The 17,472-nt window shown below is 39.0% G+C and overlaps 1 protein-coding gene across 2 annotated transcripts in view; it reads left to right on the top strand.

The window, feature by feature from the left end:
• Positions 1 to 10,467, top strand: part of igf2r (insulin-like growth factor 2 receptor) — a 183,867-nt gene extending 173,400 nt beyond the window's left edge. For both annotated transcript variants that reach the window (XM_048535711.2, XM_059648421.1), the window contains 4 exons: positions 769 to 955; positions 2,677 to 2,835; positions 5,596 to 5,665; positions 9,100 to 10,467. In XM_048535711.2, coding sequence (XP_048391668.2) covers positions 769 to 955; positions 2,677 to 2,835; positions 5,596 to 5,665; positions 9,100 to 9,540 — 857 coding nt within the window. In that variant the 3' untranslated portion in view covers positions 9,541 to 10,467. The remainder of the gene's footprint in view (positions 1 to 768; positions 956 to 2,676; positions 2,836 to 5,595; positions 5,666 to 9,099) is intronic.
• Positions 10,468 to 17,472: the final 7,005 nt, after the last annotated feature.

The raw sequence follows: 17,472 nt of genomic DNA, 5'->3' as shown, positions 1-17,472 counted from the left end.
GTTTCCCAAACTAAAGTCCCATTTGGCCCATATCCCTCCTAAACCTTTCCTGTTTATGTACCTGTCCAAATGTCATTTGAATGTTGTAACTGTGCCTGTGTCTTGTTGTCTATAACTTTTAACAGTGCACTATTCCCCTTTAAATGGGGGGAATGTTTCTTGCCTGCATTTGTGTATGTGGGTGCGTGATTGATAGTAACATTAGATTTTTGGAATAAAAGCATGAATATAGAGTCCTCTGTTTAAATCCACAAAGATCTTTGTTACTTTTTTAATTGTCCGTGCACTTGAAGATTAAGGAGCAAGCTCACCCTTTTTGAAAGCATATTCATCATGGAAAATAGAGAATGGAACAGGGATTTCATTAGTTCTCTCACCTTGTCCATAATGTCCTTCATTGGGTCTGATATTTGCAAGCAATGTATTAAAAAGGGTAGTGATATTTGCTAAAGTAACTCCTTTCTAAAGCCAGCAACAATTCTGTGGTTTAAAAATACTGATGGGTATCATGTTTTCTAATCAATTCTGGCTTTATCCAAGTGTTGATGCTGTAATTCCCCTTGTCATACCTGAATTGAATGTTTCTTTTCATTGCCCTCACCCTTTGAATTGAAATTGTTCTTCACCTATCCTCATGTTACCATTTTCCTTTTGTTTATTGTAGCATGATCACTAACAGCATTTCCAACACAGATGACCTTTTAAAATATGGAGACCTTTATTGATCTTGTAGTGTGACTTTACATTTCTGTTCATTTCTGTTTCTAGATGATGACCTGGATGTAGTTTTCTCTTCCAACTCTGTGTGTGGCCGCGACAAATCCAAGAATGTCTCTTCCACCATAATACTGCACTGTAGTGAATCAGCAGGGGAAGGGAAGCCAGACTTCCTTCATGAAACTTCAGACTGCCAGTATCTGTTTACTTGGTACACATCAACAGTCTGTGCACTAACGTGAGTTTCTCCTGTTACTTATAGCGCTAAGTGGCAGAAGACTGATTTCTTTCAGTTTTTCTGCTTCTGCATTTTTTTTGTCATTGTTGAACTTTTATAAGCACTAGACTAACATCCACCTTCAAATGTTGAAAATTCTGTGGAAGCTTTCAAAGTTTCTAAATGTAATCTCTCTCAATATGTATTTGTTTGAGAATGCTTTTGCAAAAGCGTATGCATTCATTTCACAAGATCAAGTTAAAGTCTGCTCCTTCAAGAGTGTATTTCATTTTTGATATTAAAATGTGTTTTGTTATACATAACACACTGGATATAACTGGGTAGACAAAAAAAGTCTATAGGAAACACATTCTGACTGATCCAAATATAATAACTAAGGCACCAGGAAAAAAGGCATTAACAAATTAGTGTGTTCAGTTGGCCATGTGGTGCAAATAGAGGATTGCTGCTTGCAAACAGAAATCTATCTTGTAAAATAAAACCTCCAAATTTAATGACCCAAAAAGTACAAATTTGACCCTTTGTTTAGATGAAGAAACAAAGTAAAAGTCTTGTACAAGTATAAAATACATAAGTAAAGTGTATAATGGGAAACAAGGAGGTCATGGAGTTGATGGCATCTCGCATTCCATGCTTTGACCCTAAGGAAAGCTAAATCTGCACAACTGAAAGCTTGGTAAGTAAATGTTGGATTAAAGTTGAATCACAAATGGTAATATAACACAGCTGTCAATCCCTACACAATGATAAGTAACAGAATAATGCCAGTAGAATACAAAGCATGAGACTTTTGCTTCCCAGAGGAAATTATCAATTTGTTTACTTAACATGTTCACACTGACACATTTAATAGTGCTTGCATGTACTGCATTCACTTTTAGTCAAGCTGAGAGTTCAAGTCATACTCCATATAAATCTAGGCAGGCATTCCAGTGCATTGCTAAGTGCCTTTATAGAATCAGAATGGTACAGCACGGAAACAGACACTTCAGCCCAACCAGTCCCTGCCAAACAATTCCAAACTAAACTAGTCCCACCTGCCTGCTCCTGGCCAATATCCCTGCAAACTTTTACTGTTCATTAACTTTTTCTATTGTAATTGTGACTGCATCCACCGCTTCAACAAGTTTATTGTTGGAAGTGCTACCTTTCAGATGAGCTAATCAATCAAAGGTATGCCTGGCTCCTGAAGTGTTCTTAAGAGATCTTGTACCACTGCTTAATTATAGGCAGGACAGTTCTCCCTTGGAGCTGTACAATATTTCTTCCAAAACTTAGCATCACCTTCCCAAACACGATCACAAGAGGAGCATCTGGCTAGTTTTGCGTTTTTTTATTTGTGGGAGCTTTCTACCTACAATTTGTCTGCTGCATCTCTTACATTACAGCAGTGAGTACCTTTTTAACAGTACTTTGAATATAAACTGCTTCAGGCATTTTAGGGTACAGAAGGTGCTATGTAAATGCAAGGTTTTTTTTGTCCCTTTTTGGCACTTTGAGTCTACTGATGTACTTCACTAATAAGACTGAAGTATATGGCAAAGTGCTTGCATGAATTCATAGGGTTGGCCTTGTAGTTTGCAAGAGTTATTTTTTAAAGAGAATTTTATAATGTAAATATGCAAAGAAAGTGTAGATGAAGATCTTTTACAGTCAACAGTTGAGAGGCTTTGCTGTTTAAGTGGAGATTGTCTCATTTATTTTTCCACTGTTTTCTGCAGGTCAGTCAAACCTGTGATTCCAGATGGTAAGTCGCAGAATGGAGACAATGTCAAGGGTTTGTCCAGAAGAAGCAGAGCTGTGGGAGCAATGCTCAGTGCATTGTTGGTGGTACTGACCGCCTGCCTCCTCATCTTATTATTTTACAAGCAGGAAAGAAGGTATGTAAAAAATGACCAATTTTATTTTAAATAGATCATGATACTGTCCCCCTCCTACTTGCCAGGCTCATTTTAAAAGATATAAGTAGATTAAAGGCAGTAAAATACAGTAGTCTCCATCTGTGTTGGCTGTGGATAGTACTCCTAGGTACTTCAGTACCCTATCTCTCATACATTAACTGTCCAAAAGAATGCAGCGGGGGAGAAATGACCAATTTAGGAAGATTGGAAATGAAGTTACAAAACTGGCTTGAGGGTAGGAGACGGAGGCTGGTGGTGGAAAGTTGCTTCTCCCACTAGAGGCTTGTGACTAGCCATGTGCCGCAAGGATCAGTGCTGGGTCCACTGCTTTTTGTCATTTATACAAATGATTTGGATCAGAATATAGGAGGTACGATTAGTAGGTTTGCAGATGACATCTTCAGTTTCCACTATACTACCAATTTTGAAGGTTACCACTGGGTACGCCGGGACCTTGATCAATAGGGCTGATCGACTGAGGATTGGCAGGTGGCGTTTAATCGAGATAACTGTGAAATACTGCATTTTGGCAAGGCAAATCAGAGCAGGACTTGTGCACTTAATCGTAAGGATTTGGGGAGTGTTGCTGAGTGCAGATTCACAGTTGCTTGAAAGTGGAATCGCAGGTAGACTGGGTAGTGAAGAAGGCATTAGGTATACTTTTATTGGTCAGTGCATTGAGTATAGAAGCTGTAAGGTTCTGTTGTGCCTGTGGAGGACATTGTTCCAAAAGTGGCCTAACCAATGTGTTTAGTTCTGGTCTCCCTGCTCTAGGAAGGATGTTGTTAAACTTGAAACAGTTCAGGAAACATTTACAAGGATGTTCCTGGGTTGGAGGCTTGAGCTGTAAAGAAAGCCCCAGCCTATTCAGCCTGTCTTCCCTGGACCGTCGGAAGCTATAGCGTCGGACTTCTATACAAATTTATGAGATTGTGAGGGATGTGAATAGCCAAGGCTTTCCCCCCAGGTTGTGTGGTGGGGGTGTTCCAAAACTGGAGGGCATAGGTTTAAAGTGAGGGGGGGGGGAAATTTAAAAGGAACCTGAGCAGCAACATTTTCACACAGGGTGGTGCATGTGGAATGAGCTGCCAAAGGAAGTGATAGAGGCTGGTACAATTCCAACGTTTAAAAGGCATCTGGATGGGTATGAATTGGATGGATTTAGAGGGATATGGCCCAAATGCTGGCAAATGGGACTTTAATAAGTTAGAGTATCTGGTCAGCTTGGGCGAGTTGGACAGAGGGTCTGTTTCCATGCTGTACATCTCTGACTCTAAGCTGCAGGTTATCCATGACTCGATTAGTTTTCATCAAATCCTCACCCCCATCACCCTTCTGTAGTAATGCTGTAAGACTCCCTCACTCAACCCTGCTGAAACATTTTGTTAGAGACCACAAGACCCAGAGTACATCTGTGCATTTCAACTACTAGAGTGTGACAACACCAGAAGAAATGCTTGGTTATCCAACTTGATTCTTAGCCTGTATATCAGCAGTCAAAATAAGAGTCCTTTGTCTGTGTGGTGCCTGTAGGAGGTATGTTTGATATTTTTGTCTAAAAATACTTTTGGAATTTTCAGGTTATTTTGTTTTAATTGTCATTACTCATCATACAATCCTGTGTTTGTACTCCCCTCTGTTGAACGATATTAAAAATATTCTTCATAGTTGCCCCCTCTTTCCCTCACCACTTAGGAAGCTGCCTTCCCAGGGTTGCCCTACTAGTAAGCTTTGCTGCTGTGCTGCCCTATTCCCCACTCCAACCTCTTTCTGGCAGCCATTGCCTCATACCGTTCCATTATAGTCTCTTTAATCAGCCCCAGCAAAAAGCTCTCCGAAGACTTACCAACTCGCGTTTTTTGGTTTGCTGCTCCTCCAATTTTCCCTTTGTGATATGAGAAATATTTCACATGCAGTCTTGAATAAGTGAAGTAAAGTCCTTTTTTTTTGTGAACCCTATTACCCAATTGATTCTGATTAGAAATGAGGTCGTTAGCTGGACACCTGATTGGTGAAGCAGAATTAATGCCAACAGCAGGTTCAATTCCTGCGCCAGCTGAGGTTGCCATACAGGTCCTGCTTTTTCAACCTCTCTCCTTGCCTGAGGCATGGTGACTCTTGGGTTAAACCAACACCAGTTGTCTGCTTGAGAGAGAGCAACCTCTGGTCTGGTAGAACTATGGCATATTTTATTAGAAAAGCACTTAATCCCTGTAACTGTCTTATTATCTAGGAAATGACTGATTTTTTTTTTACTACATCAGTAATCGGAGCCTGGTCCAGTTTCTCCCCTCACCATTGTTAAATTTCTTCATTGCCTTGCCCCTCCTGTCTCTGTATTCTTTGTTTTTTGCAAACCTTAAGTCTATTCCATTTCTGAACTCTTGCAAGCTCCTGATTTCCATTACACTATTTTTGGCAGCCATTCCTTCTGTTACCTCATACCTGAACTGTGTAATTTCTTCCCTTTACTTTGCCATTATTTGACAATCCTTAAAATATAACCCTTTGACTATGTCCTTTGTCACTTAGCCATACATCTACGGATATGCATGATGTCAGATTTTATTTGATAATGCTGCCATGAGACGGCTTGTTTTGTTTTATTAAATATGTTGTACAAGTGCAAATTATAATAAAGCATGAAGCAACAGAATTAAAGATCCTGCATGAATATATTGTCATTTTTCCATCTCCAACTTGTAAACTGTTCTTGAAAAATTAATTTTGTCTTTCTAGGGACTTTATTATTCAAAAAGTGACTGGCTGTTGCAGGAGAGGAGCTGGAGTTGCATACAAATACACAAAGGTAAAAGTTCCTAAGCTTGCTTATATGGGGCTTTGAATGTAGTAGAAACTAATAGTTAAGGTTGAGTACAGAAGACAGTTGAAGCTATTATTTAAAGGTGTGTGCTTGAAATATATTAATTAGTAAATGAAAGTGCAAAGCCATTAAGGGCAACTGGATGGACAAGGGGTCGGATGGGGATGGCTGTAATAAATTGGTGTGAAATGAGGAAGTTAATTGAATAATAGAGTTTGAGCCATGTATCTCAAAGCATTTCAGATATTAGATTTTCAGTCTGGTACTGTTATGCAAACCAAAGAAGTAACCAGTTTGTGCAGGAGGAAAATGGGGAGGGGGGGAGAAAACGCAATATTTTGGATTAACAAGGTGTAGAGCTGGATGAACACAGCAGGCCAAGGAGTATCAGAAGAGGAGGAAGGCTGATGTTTCATGCCCAGACTCCTCATCAGAAATTCAAAACTTCTGATGAAGGGTCTAGGCCTGAAACGTCAGCCTTCCTGCTCCTCTGATGCTGGTTGGCCTGCGGTGTTCATCCAGCTCTACATCTTGTTATCTCAGATTCTCCAGCATCTGCTGTTCCTACGATCTCTGAAATATTTTGAATTATTGGTTGAGAGACAAATTATCAGAATATTGATCTTCAAAAGGTGCCAAGGAATCTATATTTTCTACTCAAATAGAGGATGCTGTGTAGAATTTCTCTTCAAGTGACAGGACATAGAGAGCACACGTTCAGTGTTATAGTGGTGCTTAAAATGTGGTTCAATTTCTGAAGTGAAGCTTTGACTCATGACATACTGACTTACCTGTGCATTATCACAACCAGGGCTGACCATGATGAAGTGAGAAAGTGAAGTGAGTTTTTGCTTGGTAGGTGTAGGAAGGGAGTTGAGCAGTGAAAAGAATCGCAGACCTGAATCTACAGCATGAGAAAATCTATTTGAATATTATGGTGGCTGAAATTATAGAAATAGTGGGAGTGATCAGGAGCTTGACCCAGGTTTGTATATCTCAGTCAGGATTCGGGTGTGAAGACTGGGAGCTTGGCCAGTTGGGGTGACGAGGTTGTAGGGAAGAGGAAAAAAAACAAGGTGAACCTGACTGGGAAACTGGATTTGAAGATTGTGGCATGAGAGATGTAACGTAATATGATTCAAGCAGCTAGTAGATAGAGGTATGGCTGTAGGTTGGATTGCTCAAACACAGGAATGCTGAGCTCAAGGGTCATCAGGTATAGTCAACATGCAGAGAAAGACAATTAGAAACAGTTTGTTTACAATAACATTATTTGTTTGTTAATAGAGATGCATAATGTGTGCTGTTTTAAATTGAAATAGGCAGATGAGATTGGGCAATTTTGCAGGTTCCTCTGATTTTCACATTTGTGACAATTCCAGGCATAGTGGGGCTTGATTTCCAGCTCTCTACCCTAATGCATGATGACAGGGATGAATGGCTAAAAATCAGAACTAGTTCAGGAGTTAAATTGGGGAAAAAAAATAAATACAGTGGTAATAGTTTGTAACTGCCCTCCACAAACAACAATTGAGACGATGTAAATTTTTAAGTTTAAACCTTTTCGGTTTTGCTAATTCAAGGTATTGAGAGAATGAGCTCTGTTGCAGATCACCCTTGATCTATTGAATGTTGGTACAGGCTCACAAGAGTGTGTGATCTTCAGTTGCAATGCTTTCATGAAATAAGGTCAGCCACAACTGTTAGGGAAGTCAATCTACACCAACTCAGAAAGGCAGCTTCAAGTCCAATGTTAGGAGGTATTTCTTTATACAGTGATCTGTATTTAGAATGTTCGTTAGTGGAAGTAAAATTGGGTAATTCCAACAGCATATGTGTGCTATATTGTGGAGATGGTAGGAATATATTTTAATGAACTTGCTTAACGCATGGCCAATGATTTAAACAACAGCTGCATACCAGAGTGCAATCTGGCCCAGTACATGATGGAGATGATATATACAGGGCCAATAAGTCATCTATTTTACATCTTAGTATCATTATCGCTTAGTTTTTATTACTCTGAGGCATTATCAAAATTTTAAACTTTCTAACAATTGATCTAGCTTCATTGGGGTTTAGAAGAATCTTATTGTAAAAGATTGAGGTGATTTGATAGGATAGATTTTGAAAGATTTATGTCCTCTGGCCAGCAAATCCAAAACATCAGGTACAATTCCAGGATAAGAAGCTGGTTCATCACTTAAGACTGAGATGAAAATTTTATTTGCTCAAGTTTGAAGAATTTCCATATGTTTAAGGCTAGGATAGACAGATTTTTGGTCTCTGGGAAAATAAGGGTTAAAAGGATAAGGCAAGAAAGTGAAGTTGAATCTGAAGATCAACATGATTGTATTGAATGATGGAGCAGACCTCACAGACTATATGGTAACTTATTCTGTTTCTTATTTTTGCGTACTTGGGTCACTGCTTCCCATTGTGCCGAGTTCATACAACCAAAAAAAAACAATTGTGCTCAATCCATCTGCATGTCTTGGGCAAGAAACTGTGGCATGCTGTTACCTGTCCTTCAGTAGAGAGCCTCAGTGGCCTCTGCAGTAGTGGATGGCGCCTTGCAAGTTTTTAAACTCCTGTCCCAAATACATACATGTTTGTTGCCCAGGTCACCTTTACACCAACTCACTGTGCTCTTCCCTTTGCCCTTAAGTTAGAATTGTGACTGCAGCAGTTGGCACCTTTTCAGTGAAGACTTACTTTAGAAGTTCCAATATCACACGTGTTTTCCCTCCCTGAAAATTCAGGTAGGGGAATTGCTCCCTGATCACCTTTGGTAGATATGGCCCCCTATGAGAATTTTTTTTCTTCCCTGCACTGTGACCACTGATTCTCCCAGTTGTGCTTGACTCCAAGAGGAAGGCTGACCTGTACCAGTATTTGGAGGTTGGGAGCAGCTGGTTTGTGCAGAAACCCTAGAAGTCAGCCAAAAAAACCCTACTGTATTAATCTCTACAGACCTATGTTTCATGTTTCATGTTTCAGTGAGTTTATCATACAGCTTTTTAGCAATAGCAAAAAAGAGTCATCAACTAACATGTAAGTAGTTTGGTCCCTTTAACTAGCACCATTGAGAAGTCATGTTTGCAGAAAAATATGTATCAGCTTAATGCAGGTTGTTAAATAGAATATTAAACTACAGAATGGAAGTGATAACATCAAGACTCTGTTGCACAGCAGGTGAATAATTAGTAAATCTATTAATTCTCCTGCTAGCTGGATATCTATCCATTGCCATTTAAACATGGGTATCCAGCATTGGGTGACCATTGAATAAGATTAATTGAAGCTGTTCTGTCGGAATTCTAGTGTACACACTGAAAGGCAGGGTTAAAAATATTCAGCTAGGATTGCAGTAAAATCAGGATGGGAAGTAATTTGATATTTTTTCCCCCTCCAATCAGATTAGTGGAGAAGAGGACGGTGATGAAAATGAAACTGAATGGTTGATGGAAGAAATCTCCTCATCTGAGAATGGGCAGAAACCAGCAAAGGAGTACCAGCAAAATGGCTTGAACCATGTCACTAAAGTTGTAAATGCTGATGTCTTCGGTTCATTCCCACTGGATGATCCAGACAGCGAAGATGAGGTTTTGACCATGCCACGAGTGAAAATCACCTCTACGAGAACAGGAGAGCCCAAGATCAGGGACAATCAAAAGCTGCAGCATCCACAGAACAAGCACTTTCATGATGAAAGCGATGAGGATTTACTTGGTTTAAATAATGAAAAGAAAGAAACAAAGGGAAAATTGAAACCACAAATGAAGCGAAACAGGCCAGAAAATAACTCCACAAATGTAACTTTTCATGATGACAGTGATGAGGACATGCTAAAGGGTTAACCCTTGTGCTTATCTAATAACCTGATAGGACACCCAGCCCAGCAGACTGAATGAGAGGGGCCTGCCTGTCATTTACTCTGCTGAATATTTGAATAACCCTGTTGATTTTTTGCAAATTATATGCAACAAGGGAACTGTATAAACACTCCTGATTGTTTACAGTAATGTGTAAAGGGACAAATCTTTGCTGATTTACTAGCATTTGCCTAAGGGATATTTATATATTAAATAATAAAGCTTGTGCACATGGCCATTTCTTTGGGGCAATAATTATTGCACCTAAGTATTGCAAAGAGCTCTATGATGCTTTCTTTAGCTTTGACCTTACTCTTCTGCCAATGAAAAGGAAGGGGAGCAAAGTAAAAGAATATTTGTTACTTTGCAGCTCTATCTTTGATTAGCTTCCATGAAGCACTGCCCTTTTTGTGTCTATATTTATTGCAAGTTAAATAAAGGAAAGGGTTAGTGAACACTGGTACTTTGTTCATCCTCCCAACCAGAAACTACAGTGATGTAGGGAAATGCAGAGGGTTTTGACATAATCATTTTTTTTTGGAAAATTGTTAGATTCATACGCAGAAAGGAAACATTTCACAAAAGGTTGCACAATATTGTCAAAAATGTCCAACGTGCAAGTATAAAAGTTGACTGGAAATGTTCAAGATGTCGGCCTAGTCCTTTTGCATGACCCTCCTTTTGAAGTATATTTTACAATATTATTATGCATAATTGATGGGTTGGAACCAAAGTGCAACAATGTATTGGACAGGTGTTCTTTTTTGTATCGATTTCTGGTTTGGGTTCAAAGTTTTTTAATTATTTTCAAATCAAAGATATGTGATTTTTGTTTCTACAGAAGCTTTGATAATTTTGTTGTAATATGAAGCAACACCCATTTCAATAAAAGGTGAAAATATTCCCACTCTAGTTACGCTTCATGTAACACCTTGTCATTTCATCAACGCATTCACACAAAATGCTGCATCTTTTCACACCCTAAAAATTTTAATGTATAATTTGATTTAAGAATTAGTTGCAGCATTTGCTTTCTTTAATAATACAACTGAAGGTACATTCATTTTCACATTAAGTTTTTGGTAATATTTTAAGGAGAAAAAGAGAAACAACGCTGATTGTAAACAACTTGGACATATTCTTCAAATGCTCTGTTCGTCATTTGCTTGTCTTCACAATGTGATCCAGAGTTTGAAAAGTGCAACAAAAAGGGATTTGAATGCATCCGTGTATATCCTGCTTTAAAATGTTTTTTAAAAAAGTCTCATTCTCCATCCAAGCAATTACACATTCCACTGAGCCTCTCCTGTTCTGTTTTAATGCAGCATAAACCTTTGTAACTTCCTGCTGTTCCTTTCTTTGTTTTCACGATTGATTATGAAATTAGAGTATAGTTGTCTGGTTTCTTTTCAGCTAGCAATTATCAGTTGTCTATTTCATTATATTGTCCTAATATTTACTTGTGTGTCCTAGAACATTGACTTTTTTCCCTGTTCCCACTTTCTATAATAGTCTCCCATTTTTGAATGGTCACTGTACCAAAAATTGTTTCTTTTAACTCAGTCTGACATGAACGTTTGTTTATTGCCATCCCTAATTAGCCTTGACGGAAGATAATGGTGAAGGTTCTGCTGTCTTGAACCACTGCAATCAGTGTGATGTAAGTAGACTTTCCCTGTGCCATTAGGTAGGGAGTTTTAGGAATTCAACCCAGTGACACTGAAGGAAGGGTGATATATTTTCAAGTCAGGATGGTAAGTGATTTCGGAGGGAACTTGCATGTGGTTGTATTCCCATGTATTTGCTGCTCTTACCCTTCTAGGTTGAAGTAGCTGCACCTTTTGGAAGGTGTTGTCTAAAAATCTTTGCATTTCTGCAGCACATCTTGTAGATACCGCTACTACTGACTATCAGTGGTAGAGGAAGTGGATATTTGTGGATGTGATGCCAGTCAAGCAGGCTGCTTTGTCCTGGATGGTGTCAAGCTGCTTAAGTGTTGGGGTTATACTCAACCAGGCAAGTAGGGGAATATTCTGGCATGCTCCTGAATTCTGTGTTATGTAGATGGAGGACTAGCTTTGGGAAGTCAGGAAATGAGTAACTTGCTACAGTATTCCAAGAGCTGTTGTAGCCACAATTTATTTGATGAGTCGGGTTGAGTTTCTAGTCAATGGTTAAACCCCCCCCCCCCCCCCCCGCCACCCAGGATATTGTAAAGTGATAGGAAATATCATACAAGAAATAAAGTATAAAATAATAGACCATAAGCCTCGTAATTCACAGGTAAATATTTATAAATTGAAATACATTAAAACAATGCCAATTATGTCTTCTCCAAAACTCCAACCAATTTGAGCTTAATGGTTAGGAAAAGTGAGAATTAAAATCTGCTCTTAATTCCTTAACTCAACCTGTGACTGACCAGAGAGAACTTCTCTTGCTTACTACCAACATCCAGATACTAATCCTGGCAGACATGATATTCCTTGCACCCTAGACACCCCCCCCCCCCCCCCCCCCGCCGCCAAACTTCCAAACTGAGCCAACCACTCATCTGACTGACCATAACTGTCCACCTACCTAAAATCCTTTATAGACCTTCCTTCTCTCAATAGCTTTTGGTGGCAGAGTTTTGGTATTCATTTTTTTCGCTTTGAATTATGTAGGTTGCTGGATTCCTCGCGGCTTCAGAAGAGAATAATCATAGAATCTCTATAGTGTGCAAGTAGGGCATTCAGCCCATCAAGTCCATACTGACTCTCCAAAGAACATCTCAACCCTCTTCAACCACCACCCCCCAACCCTATCCCTGTAACCCTGCATTTCCCATGGCTAATTCACATAGCTTGCACATGCCTCGATACTCTAGGTAATTTAGCATGGCCACTCCCCCAAATCGGCATCTTTGGACTGTGGGTGGAAACTGGAGCACCCAAAGGAAACCAGGGTCCAATGCTAACCACTGAGCTACAATGCCGTTAAGAGAAAAGCTTTCTCCAAGGAAATCTTTGGCTAATACTTAACAATGATGTAAAAGTGAGGCAAACATGTCATAGATAATAAAATGTGAGGCTGGATGAACACAGCAGGCCAAGCAGCATCTCAGGAGCACAAAAGCTGACGTTTCGGGCTCTCTGATGAAGGGTCTAGGCCCAAAACGTCAGCTTTTGTGCTCCTGAGATGCTGCTTGGCCTGCTGTGTTCATCCAGCCTCACATTTTATTATCTTGGAATCTCCAGCATCTGCAGTTCCCATTATCTCCCAAACATGTCATATATGCTTTTGAAGCATACTAATTGATTTTTACTGCATTTTTATCTCTTTCTGACTCCATGAGCTTTTTGAGCCAAGATTTGAAACAGATTTAGTTGCATTTTTTTTGTTCTTTGGTGTTTGCAAAAGATGACCACAAATGATTTCTACCAGTTTTTGATTTAAAGCTTTTGTGATCTATTTCTAAATATAAAATTGAAACTTCAAATGCATTGTTTTGTGAGCTGGTTGGAACCAAGTGCTAAAATAAAGGCTCATTCTGTTGGGCTTCTAGTCAATTCTGAAATGTTTCCAACTTGTACAACATGTAGCCTCCATGAAGGGTTAATGATCTGCTAACAGACTCGCATTTCAATGTCAGTTCAAAGTTATTCAAAACTTAAAATTGTTAATTTTAAGCTTAAAATTCCCATCATTATTGGTAGTGTAAATTAATCCAATTAATTTAGGCAGTTTTTTAAAAAAGCCACGGATCACATTCCGATTCTTTTTGTGTGTCACTTTATTGATTTCTCCTTTCTGATCTGTTTGAATGTTTTCCCATTCATTTTGTATTGATCTGTCCTGTCATCTGTTCGTGGAGTCCTCTTTCAGGATTGGGGGTGGGGTATTTTGAGGATGAGGTAGTTGGGGACTAATTACAGTTTTAATATTACATGGAAAATTCCATGATTTCACTTATAAATTTTCTCTTGCTAACTAGTTTTAGTGCAGGTGACCATTTCCAACATGTGCAAATCTAATTGTTGCCACTTGACATTCAATGGCATTACTGCTAATGAGTTCTTCAAGTTCAAAATCCTGGGGATTACTAGTTTAACATGTGGCCAGTTGCATTACAGATGGAACATGACAATGAGCTGAAATCTTGTGGTCGTCTAGTTTAAGACATCACCCATGTACTGAATTTATGACCTGAGAAATCCATTCCTGGTGGTCACAACCCTTTACACTGTCTCAGCTCAAATTGTTGAAAAGATTGTTAATTTGGCATCAAATGGTAGTTCCCAGCCATGTGATTTTTATTTAAAAGATTAATACTACTAATAGGAAAACTTTTAGAAACCATAATCTGGGGAAAACAAACTAATATTTGAATAAACATGGGCTTATTATGGCAAGTTGGTGTTTGACTAACCTGATTGAGTTTTTGATCAGGGTGGCTGATATTATGCATACAAAATTTCAAAAGGCCTCTGATTAAGTGTACATTATTATGCTCCTGAGCCAGATTTAAGCCTTCAGAATTGAACAAAAAACACTTGAAATTATACAATATCTTCCCTGACAGCATACATCCCAAAGCATTTTGCAATCATGTTGTAATGTCGCAGTGCAGCAAGCCCTAGACAATGTCAGCAGCCTTATCCTGCTCATACGATTTTTTTAATGTCGGATCATAAGTAAGCAGACAATTGACCTATCAAGCCAAATATGCCAATTGGTAAGCTTGTGTTGATCTGATTGTGGCCTCAATTCAACTTTCCTGCTTGCCCCTCATACTCTTGACTTCCTCATTGAGGAAAATCTGTCCAGCTCAGTCTTTGAATATATGCAATGACCCAGTTTCCACTGGTCTCATGAGAATTCAAAGGGCTAATGATTCTCTGGAGGAAAATGAATTCCTCCTGTTATGCCTCACTGAAGTAGCATATTAGAAATTAATGCTTGATAGCCCCAGTGTTGTCATAAAAGTTTAAGATTTTTAAAAAGTATGTACAATTCCCAATTTACCTGTTGATAGAAATCGTTGACTAGGTTTCCGTTCTTAATGTGAATTATTATTTTAATGAAAGAAATTTTACCGAAAGATCCGCAGATGCTGTAAATCAAACAAATAAATTGCTGGAGCAGCTCAGCAGTCTGGCAGCATCTGAGTTCTGAGGGTCACTCAGCTTGAAACATTAACTCTCATTAACTCTCATTCCTCTCTACAAATGCTGCCAGATGAGCTGATCTTTTCCAGCAATTTGTTTTTGTTTATGAATCATTATTTATTAGAATTAAATGGGTTCTAGCTACACATACACAGCTGTAAACCATCACATAACTACTAGTTAAAATGCTCGTTTGTTGGAGGTGTGGGGTGGCTGGTTCACACTTGCAACAGTTCTGACTTTTTAAATAAGAGTTCAAGCTTACAACAACAGCTGAAGGAAGAAATAAAAAGCTGTCTTCAGGCTTAAAGTAGGACTTGCTACAGAGGACAGGTGCAGTTCCTGAACTGTTGGTAATCTGATCACTACTTTCCATCTTATTCACTGCTCCAAGATGTCCTGCTATCACAGTTGATGGAAGGCAGAAAATGCTTTTAGCATTGATAGCTGGTCACTAGTCTGCAGACTAATCAGCTACTTGTGGGTCAAATCTCCATTTGTACACAGAGCTGGCTCCAAGTCTAAACTTTCTACTACTGCTTGAACCTGCAGCTGTTAAAAACAGTGCTTTTAATGAGTGTCAGGTTACTTGATTTTTAAAACTAGTAATCCTTCAACCATCATTTACACTCTCCACTGGGTTTGTTGAGATGATTGTTTTGGCTTGTTAGATCATACTGCTCCTTGATCTTCCTGCTCCATGTATTTTCGCTTGCTTGTAGGAGGCGCACAGTGACTGTTTCACACTTGTGTCTCGCTCATGTCGAAAGTTGCTACTCTTAACCAGTAACTGATGAAGGGAAGCAAACTGACTTTCTTCAGGCTCTTTTTTATCCCCCCTAAATTACAGAGGAGGACAGGTCTTTCCTTTCCAGAGATCTCCTGGCTTCTGACCCAAAAATTCACCTACCCAAGCTGTTCAGCTGCCTGGGAGCCAGCCATATACTGGCAGGCAGAAAGCCTTTGTCATTGGTCACGAGTCCAAAAATCAGTTATTGGTTGCTGGTCAAATCTTCATTTGTATGCACTCTTTGCTGCAACTTTTTCGCTTAGACTAATGGCAGTGCTTGATCAAACAGCGGTGTTAACAGCACTTAAAATAAAAATTAGGTTACTTGTTTAAAAAATACAGCGATCCTGCCACAATCCTTGGTTTTGCAAACATTTCTGCTTTTGAGTCTACAATCAAAAATTCAGAAAAATAAAAGATATGGTCTCCTAATGTCTGCCTTAAGCACTGCACCCATGCCTGGCTGCCCCCCACCACCCCCCCCCAAAAGGGAATCGTCCAGAAAATCTCAATTGGAAAATAGTAACAACACAGGTCTAGACTTATTAAAGCTATGAACACGAATGCAAACGCTAGTGGAAATAATGGGACCTAGTCTGTCTTAGCACAAACCAGATATCATCATCTTGAAAGACGGAGATGTTTAGCTTGTCAGTTCTAGAGTGTTACTTTCATGTCATTTCCACTCAACTGCAGGAAAGGAGGAAAAGGTTGAAGTGTTCAAATACTGAGGCAGTCTAGGCTGAAAGATGTTATTGAAGTATCCCATTGACAATTGGGTTTAGTAAAGCCTAGATCTGATCTGATCTTCAATTCCACTTTTCTGCTAGATAACCCTTGAATCTCTTACCAATTAAAATCTGTCTATCTCAGTCTTGAATATTTTTAACTGCCCAGCCTTGACAGCCCACTGAGGTTAAAACAAATCCAGATTTTCCACCCTCTGAGAGAAGTTTCTCTTGTGACTTAAATGGGAGACCCTTACTTTGAGGTTACGCCCTGAGGGGACTTGACAAAGTAGATCCTAGGACTAAAGAATCTTGAATGTTTAAATAAGGTCATCTCTCATTCTCTAAATCTAATCAACCTCTCCATACCCAGGATCAACCTAACTCACCCTCTCTGGACTGTCTCCGATGTCATTGCGTATATTTCCTCAAGAAGGGGGCCAAGTCTGTTCACAGTAAACTAGATATGGTCTGACTTGTGTCTTGCATAGTTTTGAATTACTAGGTTAAAGAACAAATGGAGAGAACAAGGGAATTGTAATCTGAAATTCCTGAGGTTAGAAATTTGGTATTCCATGAAGATGCTTAACAATTCAAATGTGCTGTGATCATACCCTTTTGTACCTTTTTGTTTCTGCAATGTACTGCACTAAAGTTAAACATTATAACATTTTTTGGGTCACAGGTTGCAATTTATTTAAGTGCCAAAGTTAGCTTAGAATGGTAGGTTGCATCCGTTATTGATTTCTTAGATTCTTTCCTCCCCCCACCACCCCCGTTGAAATCTAATAAATCAATGGTACTTCAGATTTTTGGAATGTTTTAGCACACTTATGATTGAGCTGGCAGATAATGAGACCACTGTCTAATCTTTATTGAAAGACCTTGACCATTATTCATCCACTGATTCAAATCCCTGTTGAATTGTGACTTGAATGTTTGCAGACTATCTGGGTAATGGCAGAACAGGCTAATTACCAAATTTTTTTATATGAAAGATCCTCTTGTATCTGATCAAGACTCAAAACGACAGTAGAATCAGTTTCAATTCTAATTTTTCTTCCCCTTTCAAGGGGCAAACCTCTTAGGATTGAGCAAGGCTATAGAAATATAGGAGTTTTTGCTTTTTCTATGAAATTAATCATCTTTGTACTGCTCTGGGCCTAGAATTCAGGCATTATTGAATCAATGGGTGTGAAAGTCTCTCAGTTAAAATGTAAAGGTTTGTGATGGAGGTAAGTAGAAAATA

Source organism: Stegostoma tigrinum, chromosome 9, assembly GCF_030684315.1.
Source record: "Stegostoma tigrinum isolate sSteTig4 chromosome 9, sSteTig4.hap1, whole genome shotgun sequence".
Taxonomy (NCBI): domain Eukaryota; kingdom Metazoa; phylum Chordata; class Chondrichthyes; order Orectolobiformes; family Stegostomatidae; genus Stegostoma; species Stegostoma tigrinum.
This window is presented reverse-complemented; position numbering and strand designations above follow the sequence as displayed.